A 10,860-nucleotide genomic window follows, 5' to 3' on the forward strand; every position below is an offset into this window, starting at 1 on the left:
GTCCCTAAGCACCATGTCCAACCTTTCCTTGAACACCCCCAGGGACAGTGCCTCCACCACCTCCCTGGGCAACCCATTCCAGTGCCTGACTGCTCTTCTGAGAAGAAATGTCTCCTCATTTCCTACCTGAACCTCCCCTGGAACAACTTGAGGCCGTTCCCTTTTGCCCTGTTACTGTGAGAAGAAGCCGACCCCCAGCTCCCCGCACCTTCCTCTCAGGTAGCTGCAGAGAGCAATGAAGTCTCCCCTGAGCCTCCTCCTCCCCAGCCCAAACACCGCCAGCTCCCTCAGCCGCTCCTCCTAGGGCTGGGGAAGGCGGCCGGGACGCAGGCCGCCGGCTGCCGGGGCCCGTCCCCGTCTCCCCGGTGCGGGCGGTGCCGCCGGAAGGCGCGGGGCCACGTGGCGCGGGGGCGGGGAAGGCGGCGGCGGCCGGGGCTGGGCTGGGCTCGGCCCATCGGGGCGCTGCTGCCGGTCCCTGCGGCCGGTCCCTGCTGCCGCTGCCGCTGCTGCCGGTGCCGGTGCCGGCCCCGCCGTGCGCCATGGGCTGGGTGCCGGCGCAGGGCCGGCTGGCGGCGGGGCTGCTGGTGAACCTGGCCGCCTCCATCTGCATCGTGTTCCTGAACAAGTGGCTGTACGTGCGGCTGGGCTTCCCCAACCTCAGCCTCACCCTGGTGCACTTCGCCATCACCTGGCTCGGCCTCTACCTCTGCCAGGCGCTCGGCGCCTTCGCCCCCAAGAGCCTGCGGCCCGCCCAGGTGCTGCCCCTGGCCCTCAGCTTCTGCGGCTTCGTCGTCTTCACCAACCTCTCCCTGCAGAGCAACACCATCGGCACCTACCAGCTGGCCAAGGCCATGACCACGCCGGTCATCGTGGCCATCCAGAGCCTGGCCTACGGCAAGACCTTCCCCCTGCGCATCAAGCTCACGCTGGTGAGGGGGCTGCGGGGGGTTGGGGGGTTTGGGGGGGCTTTGGGGGCAGCCCTGTCACGAGGTGCCTTCGCTGAGGCGCCCGGCGCTGCCTCTCGCCCACAGGTGCCCATCACGCTGGGCGTCTTCCTCAACTCCTACTACGACGTCAAGTTCAGTGCCCTCGGCATGGTGTTCGCCACGCTGGGCGTCCTGGTCACCTCACTCTACCAAGTGGTCGGTAACGGCGGCCGGGGGGCTTGGGGTGGGGATGGGGGGCCACGGGGGCCGCCCGCCGCTGGTCAGGGCAGGCAGGGGTCTGAGGGTGGAGGTCATCTCCAAAATGCCTTTGGTCTTGCGAGTACCTCGCATCTGGGCCTTTCCCAGATGGGGAAGATTTTTATGGGGAGAAAAATTGGTGTGCCCGAGGATTGCCTTAGCCCTTTCTGCTGTAGTGCTGGACTAAAAGCCCGTGATCAGCACCTTGTCTGCCGTGACCCTAAATGCTTCCCAAGCTGGAGTCACCTGTCATGTCGACACGAAAGCCATCGTCACATTAAACTCTAATTTGTTCAGGGCAGATACACGGTGCCCCCCAAAGAAGCAAGGCTCTGCAACCTGTAGCACACAGGATGAGAAATAATGGTCTTTTGTCCTGTATGAGGGGCAGAAGGAGAGAGACAGTGCACACTAACGTCAGGTGGTTGTGTGCTGGAGAGATGATAGTAGCACCTGAGTGAAATTATTCTGTAATTTTTTCAAAAAACTGAGCCAAGTTATATCTTGTGCACTGGAATCCATGTTACCAGTGAACAAGACATGAAAGGAGCAAAAGTCACTACGTTTGGTAGTCTTTTTTTAACTAAAGCTCTGGAAATGTTCCTGACAATAAACTACAGAATTTTTGTCTGTGGAAGTAAATCGATGGCATTGAAAAACAGCATAAGCTACGCTGCAGTCAGTGAGGATTAGCAAGTGATGTACACAATATTACGAGCATGCTCTCCACTTTAGAGTGTAGCATATAAAGAAAGGGGGGTGAAAGGCGGTCCCTGCAGCAGCTTGCTCAAGTATAATACCTTGCCGCCAGGCAGGAAGGAAGGAAAAGGAAGGCTTAGGTGCTAGGCATTTAGCTGAGAGGGGTTTCACTGTCTTCTCTTTCTTCCTCCCATGGCTGCGTTCCGCTGCTTGCGTGCTTACCAAAGGCCAGCACCTGGCCCTCTGGTTAGGGAACAGTAGACAATACTGCTCACCAGTTCAGTCACCCAGTATTGTCTGCATGGCACGCCCTCTGTATTAGTAAATGGTCTGGGGTTGTCCCCCTCATGTTTAACAGCTTTCTCTTTTGGTTTTAGTGGGTAGGAGCGAAGCAGCACGAGTTGCAGGTAAACTCTATGCAGTTGCTGTACTATCAGGCACCAATGTCCTCAGCTATGTTGTTGTTCATCATACCCTTCTTCGAGCCAGTCTTTGGAGAAGGGGGGATATTTGGGCCCTGGACACTTTCTGCTGTGGTAAGATTTCATTGACTCTCTTTTATTCTTAAATAAGCCGTCATTGCTGATGTATTTAAATTTGATATTTGATGCTAAGGTCTGTTTCTTTGTGAAACAGATTTTTGTACAGTCATTAACTATGGTGAGATGAGAGGGGCATGTGGAAAGAAGAAAAAAAAGGCAAAAGAACTTGTGTCTGCCCCGCTTCCTCATAGAGGAGTTTGTCTGTCAGTTGATTTACCTCCTTATTCTTGTTTCTGTTTAGAAGGCACCTGAACAACAGGAAAATCTGACAAAATCCAGAAGCTTCCCCTAGTGTATTAAATTAGAAATATGTAAGTGCCCTGGTTCCAGCTCTTACTGTCCACTCAGAAAAGAGATAAGCATGCTCACTTCTGCCACTCTCAACTCCTCTTCTGTGGAAGGTTGCCAGCATTGGTTCCTCTCTAGAATGGCCAGTTTATTTGCACCAAGAAGGCTGTAATTTCTCTTTAGCTGCTGTCCTTGGTATCACCGAAAGAAAGCCAGTGGTGTTTTCTCACCACTGCTGATCACGCCACTCCATCACGGGTGGAAGGTAACTTCTAGTAGCGCTGGAGGTTATGAATGGAATAGCAAGGATTCCGAATAGTAAAATTGGGTAATTTTTCTTTTTTCTTCTTTGTTGACCATCTCTCGAAGGTGAAGAATGTAACTTCTGTGTGTATGAGTAGCCAGGCCTTCCAAATCACTCATAACTGTTCATTGAGAGTAAAGAAGACAAGGCGTGCGGTTATATCAGTGTGTATTTATGGACATCATACCCTGAGCCACTCATACACATCGCCGGTGTCTGTACTGACTTGAAGTTGTTTCTGGTTTTGTTCTCAATATGTCTTTCCTGCCTGATATTTTGCATTTGAAAGTAAAGGAACCTAACTAAATAACCTGGAATGTCTACGGATGGTCAAAAGTGTGCTGGGTTGCTGACTGTGTCCGTTAATCCGCAGATAATGGTACTGCTGTCTGGTATAATAGCCTTCATGGTAAACTTGTCCATTTACTGGATCATTGGAAATACGTCACCTGTCACGTATCCTTTGTAACGTCTAGTTCTTTCTCCTCTTCCTAGACAAATTATATTAGTATTTATTTGGATGGATCTGCTGTGGGAAAACTGGGTTGTAACCCACCTGTTTTCTCGTACATGATGAAGCTGGAGAAGCACGTTCATGTTTTAGTGTCTTTTATTTCTTTGGTCGTGGTTTGTACAGATAACCGCAGTTAGCTCACTGACGTGACCTTCACGCCTACAAAGAATATTTAGCCTGAGTTTGGCTGCCTCAGGGAAGAATTGGTGTGTCAATGGGCTGAGCAGGACGGGTGGAAGGCTGTACGTGGAGGCTGACTCTTCTCGTGGGTGCAGAGATGCTAGAAGGTTGTGCGAGATAAAGTCCACGTGACACACCTTTACGTGCCTTGGATGTAATTAATGACGTTCCTGAGTGTTTCTGTTAACAGCAAATGTCAATATTACTTTTTGCAGTCCTTAACAGCCGTCCAGATATAACATGTTCGGGCATTTCAAGTTCTGCATCACCCTCCTGGGAGGGTGCCTCCTGTTTAAGGATCCGCTGTCTGTTAACCAAGGCCTTGGCATTCTCTGCACGCTGCTGGGCATTTTAGCCTACACGCACTTCAAGCTGAGCGAGCAGGAAAGCAATAAGAGTAAATTGGCTCAGCGTCCATAAAGCCAGGTTTCCTGGAGATTGGGAGTCCTGGGAAGGAAAACAAGCATTTCAATATGCATTGGTTCTAGAATGCACAAAATTGCCTCATTCGTTTTGAACTATGGTTTGAGTTTAGGATGGTTGTTCTGTAACTGTGCCCAGCTCGGTCTGGCCTATCATTTTCTGCAAATTCAAATGGTCACTTAAAAAAAAAAAAAAAAAAAGCAGCGCACTTCAAATTGCTGTGGAAATTTTACTAAAGGAATGATATTTTTTGCATACCAAACGAAATCGTGCTGGCTACTGTTTTGAGAGAGGAAGAGAGAAGTAATCTTGCCTTTGTGGCCATGCCAGTATTTATGGTTGTGAAGAAACTCGGAGGCACTTTAATGCAGATGTTCTGGTATGGAATGATGCTTCCTCCTTTTTCTCTGGTGGATGATGAAGAGGAAAAGCACCTTGTTTTGTTGTCTTAAACAGGGCTGCCAAACTCATTGCTGTTTCTTATATGCTTCCTTATGTATGCTTGACTTCAATACACTGATGAGTTTCAGCTAAAGAAACGAGATAAAATTACTGGAGGAGGGAGACGTTGGAAAACGTGAAGCCTTGGGCCAAGCTGTAGAACAGCAGGAAAATGGCTTTGAACTGTCAGCCGTAAGTTTTCCTTCTGATCTGTCGGGACGTTAACGAATTCATCGGTGATTTCAGAAAACGTGTTGCTGCTTCATGATTTTCTCTGTGCCAAAACCGAGGCTGGACACGAGATCTTGTACGTACTCGCGAGCCTAATCAAATCTCCGACTTTGTGGTAATAATCGCCAAATATTTTGCAGCCGGTGCACACAGGCACCCATGCCAAAAACATTCCTGGAGGAATTTTTGGGAAGGTCACAGCCTGCGGTGGGGGTGACGGCTGCGCGGCTCCCTGCTGCCAGCAGCCCACCTCCTGCCCCAGGTGCGTTGGGCAGGATCCGGGCATCGCCCTCGTTTCAGGGATCACTGCCAGGTGCCTGGGCAGCGCCAACGAGGCAGCGGTCACTCACCAGAAAGGCCCCAAAAACGTGTCCAAGCGACTGAGGAGCGCGAGGTGGGACCTGCTTCTGCTCTAATTCGGGAGCGCTTTGAAAATTACTTCATGCCGGTAGCGAGCACTGATTTTGACAGCATGGGAGGAAGGAGAAGCTGAGCACTGTTCTATTTTAAAAAGGAAAGGAGAAATAAATGCTCTCAGTAAATCTGGTGAAAGCATATGTTCGCTAGATTTGCGAGGTTCAAATCGATTTGCGGCATCTTACTCCTTACGCTTTGGAGTTTATTTTGTCTTCATCTACCTCTAGCAGATTTAAAGAGGGGAATTACGTGAACATAAACAGGTGTTAAAGTTGTGCAGCCATCAAGAGAAATATTTAGTTCCTCTGAGCTAAGTCTTCATGTAAGAAGCAACGTAGATCTTCTGACGCTCATAAATTATTTATTCTGTTACAGCATTCATGGCTTAAGAAACAGTTACTTCTCTGTGTAACCTCCGCTTACGCTGTAATACTCCATAACATTTCAGAGCCAGAAGTACCCCAGTAATTTCACATCTTTACTGACTGTATCCTAGCCGTTGTACCGGTCCAAGGATAGTTTTTAATACATTTTTGTAATTCTATAATTAGTTTAAAAATCCAGCCTGGACTGCTGAAAGATGTGTTCAGACAAGACAATCTCTGGGTGCACATCCTTCAGTAGATACACTACAAAAGCCATTTGCATTAATTTGTGCTGTGCACAAGTTCTTCTAAAATATAGTTAACCACAAAGACTTACGCTTAGCCAACAGTGACTGGATTAGAAGCCTCCATGACGACAATATTAGGGCTGGGACTGGAGTGTGGCAAAATGAACACAACAAATGTCTGAAAATACAAAAGACGCTGTAGGGAGAGGAGCAGATCTGCAGGAGAAAGGTAATGGTATGGTGTAAAACAAAACGCTGTAAATACAGTCTGTTTCTGGAACGTCCAAGTCTCAAAGGTCACTTAGGAGACGTGATTTTTTTTTTCATATGTTCAAGCTCTCCTTTGAGATTCACCTGTTGTACCTAACAAATAAAGTATCTTGAACTTTTTCTTTGTCGTATGGTTCAAAGCATTAAAACTGGGAAGGGTGCGTGTAAGACCAAGTGGTGCCACTCGGGTTTCTGTCTGTAATTTTCAGAGCTGGCACGTTTTAGGGCTGAACTCGTGATGAATGCGGGAGGCTGCGTGCCTGGCCTGTGTACCTGTGCATGTACACAGACCCACCTGGAGATGCACACATGCCTGCACGTTTAGAAGCTGCCTGGCTGCTTTTCTTCACCTCCTTCTCAGCCTCCCCCCAAAGCTCCTTTCTGAATGCTCCAGGCTCCGTGCACTCCCTCCCCCTGTCCTGCACAGCGGTCCCTGGTGCAGAGAGTCTCATTTTCCCCTGTGCCAGGGGTTGCCACGCGTGCTTCCCTGCCTGCTCACCGCTCCAGCTGCTGCCCCAGCCCTGAGCAGGGAAGTCCCAGCGCTCTCCGAATGGCGCCGGGAGCAGGGCAGGAGCAAAATGGAGTGAGCAGGTACGGTGCTGCAGTAGGGGAACTTGGGCACCAGCCAACTCCTTCCCTTACAGACAAGCCTGTGGAGAGGCTGTGGGAATTAATCCTGTGGTTGGTTGTAAAGCAGTGAAAAGGAAGGAGGGGATGAAAGGGACTTTGAGGCTGAACCATTTTACTGCAAGCACTGTGATAATATACTTAGCCAAACTTTCAAATCCTGAGGTAAGTGCAGAGTTTGAGAAAAATCACTGATACTTACCCAGGCGCAGAGTCGCTTGCTCTGCTTTTTGCTGCATCGCTTTAATATGTTTTCATGCCATTTGTATGTATTCAGTTCAGTCTGGGCTTCCGTGAAAGAGAAATCAGAGTCTCGACATCTTTAACAATGCGTACGAACCATGGTATTTACTGTCTGCTTCTGTTCTGACTTCATGTTTTATACATGACTGAGCTGTAGTAACAAGTTGGACTTTGGTCCTTTTCTGCTACCAAGTGCTTTGCTGCCTATGTTCGCTTTTTTTTTTTTTTTTTTTTTTCACCCCCCATAAAAAAAAATTATTTGTTTTTTTGGTGTAAGAGGAAACATAGCTTAGAGGGTGGGATTTAAAAATCAGAGCAGATCCAGATGGTTCTGAGAAAAACATGAGTCACTGATGGCAGAGTTATCTTTGCTAACCCCGTCCCTGCAAGTACTCTGTAATGCATCCACCAGTTTTTCTCATTTTCCCCGAAGGGCAGGAAGCTGCCTGCACTCACACAGATTCTCGGTTCAAAGCTCTGTGATTCCCCCAGCTTTGGTAACTCGGCCCTTGTTGGACAGATTTTGCGTCTGGTTTTGTGTGAGTTCTTGCAGGCTCTGGGAGGCACCGCACCAGAGGAGTTTTCCTGTTGATGGGCGAGCGGCTGCGCTCTCGGGCGCGAGGTGCCGCTCAATGTATGAAAAGGGGATTTGTCCTCCAGGAAGCCTACCTTCGAGACAGAGCTTCAATTCAGCAGCAGCATATCCTCCCTCTGTCTTGTTTCAGGAAATGAATGCCCAGCGACAGCTGAAGCAACTTTTAAGCCTAGCGTGGGCTGCCCATGGATCTTATTAAACTTTTTGAAAATACTAGTGGTGGTCAGTGCAGGCTAAGTACTAAGGTAAACGTTCATTTTGATAGTGTCCTACATAATAGGAATTTCAGAAGAGCGTTTCATGACATTGTGAAGTATAGCTAATGCCTGACTCCTGGCCACTTTGTCACATCTGCAAGATCTATCAAAAGGCAATGACGGATTTCTTAACTGGCTGTGTGTGCTTGTCCAGCTGGGCTGTTGAGAAGAGACAATACTGTGCTACTAAACACTGGCATGCTGTTAGTGGTGATTTAGAAACATCCAGTGGTATATTCCTGCAATTCAGGAAGGGAGAGAGGCTCACTCTGACAGGTGAGAGAGCTTTTTGTCTTCTTGGGTCTTGACAGCAACCAAGAGACTTGAAGTTTAAGGGAATTCAGCGAGCAGGCCTGACCGTCCCTCAATTTACCTTTCCTATTAAGATTTTTCTCCCAAGATGTTTGTTCTGCTCCCAGTTACACGGTTGGTATCTTACCTAGCTTTTAAAAAAGCATATTTGGGGTTACAGACCTGCAATGTTTATTTAGGTTGTGGGTTGGGGTTTTTGTTTTGGGTTGTTTTTTTTTTTTTCCTCCTAAAATTTTGTGGAAGCCATTCGTAACCCAGCTTCCCTGTTTGATGAGAAACAAAGGAGAGGAATGCTGAATCCATGAAAGGTGGACTGGATAGGTGGCGAAGACGTGCCTTGCTTTGCAGAACTTCACTCTCCTAACTGTGGAGGTGCATCTCTTTCTTTTTGTTCCCCTAGCATTGTCATGTGGATGCCCAGAAGCACCGCGACCTGTAGCATACAAATTCTCTTCCTGCTGGTGCTCTCTCTGATAGCTGCTCAGCCTCCCATTTGCAGCACAGTTGCTGCAGAGATGATTCGGATGTCAGCTGCCGAAGGTTAAGAGCATGAAGTAGAAAACCACCATCGTGAGCTGATACAATCTTGGCTAACGAGAAATTTGACTAAGACACAGAAACATCTTACCAAAAAGACCCCTGGGGAGAGGTGTGGGTTTATCTCCGGACAAATGTTGTAACAAAGTGCAGGAGTTTAATCGTATCAGTTCTTGCTGTGCTGTGGTAGTTGACAAATTTAGTTTAAAGCATTCTTTAGTAATACTCGAGCATGTAAATGCCAGGCAAAAAAAAAAAAAATGAATAGCTGGATTCAGTCAGTATCAGATCTTTGCCAGACTCATCCCACAGCGATGGTTAGCCTCCCCGAGAGAAGGGGGCTGTTGTTCCTCCTCCTGTTCGCTCGGTGATGCCCGAAAGCCGCCCTGTGCATTTTCAACCGTATCAGCTGGTGGAGTGGAAACGCCTCACCTCTCCCTAAGCAGCTTATCACGCAAAAGTTTCTGCCTCTGCTGAAACTTCTCTCGGGCAGAAGAATCTGGCTGACTTGGGTCGTGCTGGGATCTTCCTCCAACAGCTGAGAGGCCCGGAGGGCAGCGGGAAGTCACACAAACTCCGACAGCTTGTGCTGCAGCGTCCGGGCAGCCCTGCTGCAGGGATCCAGCCCAGCCCAAAGCAGCCTGTGCTACAACAGGAACTGATGAAAGGGGAAAGGCCGTCCCTTCTCATTGTTTTGGCTGAAAAACAATTACTCATCTCTTCAAAATTTAGTCTTTGTTACTTCCCTTTAGGAGGTCCGTAAGAAGGCTCCCTTTCCTGTTTCACTCTGCCCTTTCTGTATCATTTTGAAGATGCCAAGTTTCAGGGAATTTGGCAGTCGAGACAGAAATTGTATTCATCGCTCCCATAAATGTATTGACCTCACATGCAGCGTGTCAGAAAAGCCCAGGATTATTTTTAGACCTGTACATGGCTGTGTCACATCCAGGAAGTACGGGGAGGAGGAGATCTCTGCTTGAAGCACAGCACGAGAATGTAATTTTTAATGACCTTTTTTGTGTGTGCTTACATCCTTGTGAAGCGCAGGCTGAGCAGCAATCTTGTTTAAAGGAGCTCTCTTCTGCCCGAGAGAAGCACATGGAGCAGTCCTGGCTACCGGGACTCCCAAAGCAGGGGGGGCTGTGTATTTTTTCTAAAAAAAAAAAAAAGAGATGGGATTAAGAGAAAACTGGGAGGAGTTTTCAGCACATACACATCTAGGCAGGTTTTTAAATATAGGGTCTAAGTTTAGACACCTAGCTCCACAATTAGGCATCCGAATAGCAGGGCTGGATTTGTCAGCGTGAACTCGTTCCCTTTCGGTTGTACTTCTTGGAGAATGGCATGTGCTCAGCATTTCCAGAAATGGAGCTGCATCGTTGACAAGTTTGACATTTTTTTGGTCTCCAAGTAAATTAAGTATGCCGCTTAACAGTGAACCAGAGCCCTTGTTCTGCTTCCTTACCGTCTGTAATGTTCTTATCTTTCTTACAGAACATTTGCATTCCTTTTTGTTTTCATTTTTTTTTCCTGTTGTTGTGCAACGAAACGCAGCGACTGAATAGGTTTTGTTTTACAATACACTGGAGTTGCACAGCAAAAACTTTTGTTAAGATCCTGTAATTTATTTACAAGTCTGCGTGTTGCATCCATTCAGGTTTCTGTCTCTGAGCTGAGCGGAAAAAAAAACCCTCATACAATGAACATCAGCTGTTGTAAAATAAAATGCTCCTCTCCAGGGAGTGGAAAGGCAAGATTAAGGTGTTCTGGGATCCAGGCTGGTTGGCTTGTTAAACACACTTCTTGTGGTGATTAGTCAAAGGTTGGTTTCCTACTTCTTAGCCCAGCTGAAAGGAGAAACTGATAGCAGGGGTCACACCTTCTTCAGGAAATTGTGATAGGTTTCTGAAAATGCATGATCTCATTTTTCTAAGTGCAGGATGACTGCTGGTCAGGATAAAAAACATCCCAACGCTTTGCCGACCCTGACACCCCCACAGCCCCAAGGTGGCGCAGATGGCAGTGCAGGGGATGGACACACGGGAGGCTGAAGCCCACCCAACTCTGTATTTGTAGACCTAAGTGTGAGGTTACAGAGCTGGCTGCCTTTGGTTGTCATTCAAACCTCATCTTGGATGCTGAAGGGAGAAATTCACACGTAAATGAAGCAGCAAATGGACTGG

General features: G+C 48.1%; 1 protein-coding gene across 1 annotated transcript; it reads left to right on the top strand.

Moving 5' to 3' along the window:
* The first annotated feature begins 320 nt into the window (after nt 1–320).
* SLC35E3 (solute carrier family 35 member E3) lies at nt 321–6,226 on the top strand. Its single transcript, XM_035333826.1, has 6 exons — nt 321–375; nt 523–929; nt 1,032–1,142; nt 2,261–2,419; nt 3,391–3,473; nt 3,945–6,226. The coding sequence occupies exons 2-6, from the start codon at nt 540–542 to the stop codon at nt 4,129–4,131; spliced, it is 930 nt and encodes a 309-aa protein (XP_035189717.1). The 5' UTR covers nt 321–375; nt 523–539; the 3' UTR covers nt 4,132–6,226.
* Nucleotides 6,227–10,860: the final 4,634 nt, after the last annotated feature.

Source organism: Oxyura jamaicensis, chromosome 1 (assembly GCF_011077185.1).
Source record: "Oxyura jamaicensis isolate SHBP4307 breed ruddy duck chromosome 1, BPBGC_Ojam_1.0, whole genome shotgun sequence".
Taxonomy (NCBI): domain Eukaryota; kingdom Metazoa; phylum Chordata; class Aves; order Anseriformes; family Anatidae; genus Oxyura; species Oxyura jamaicensis.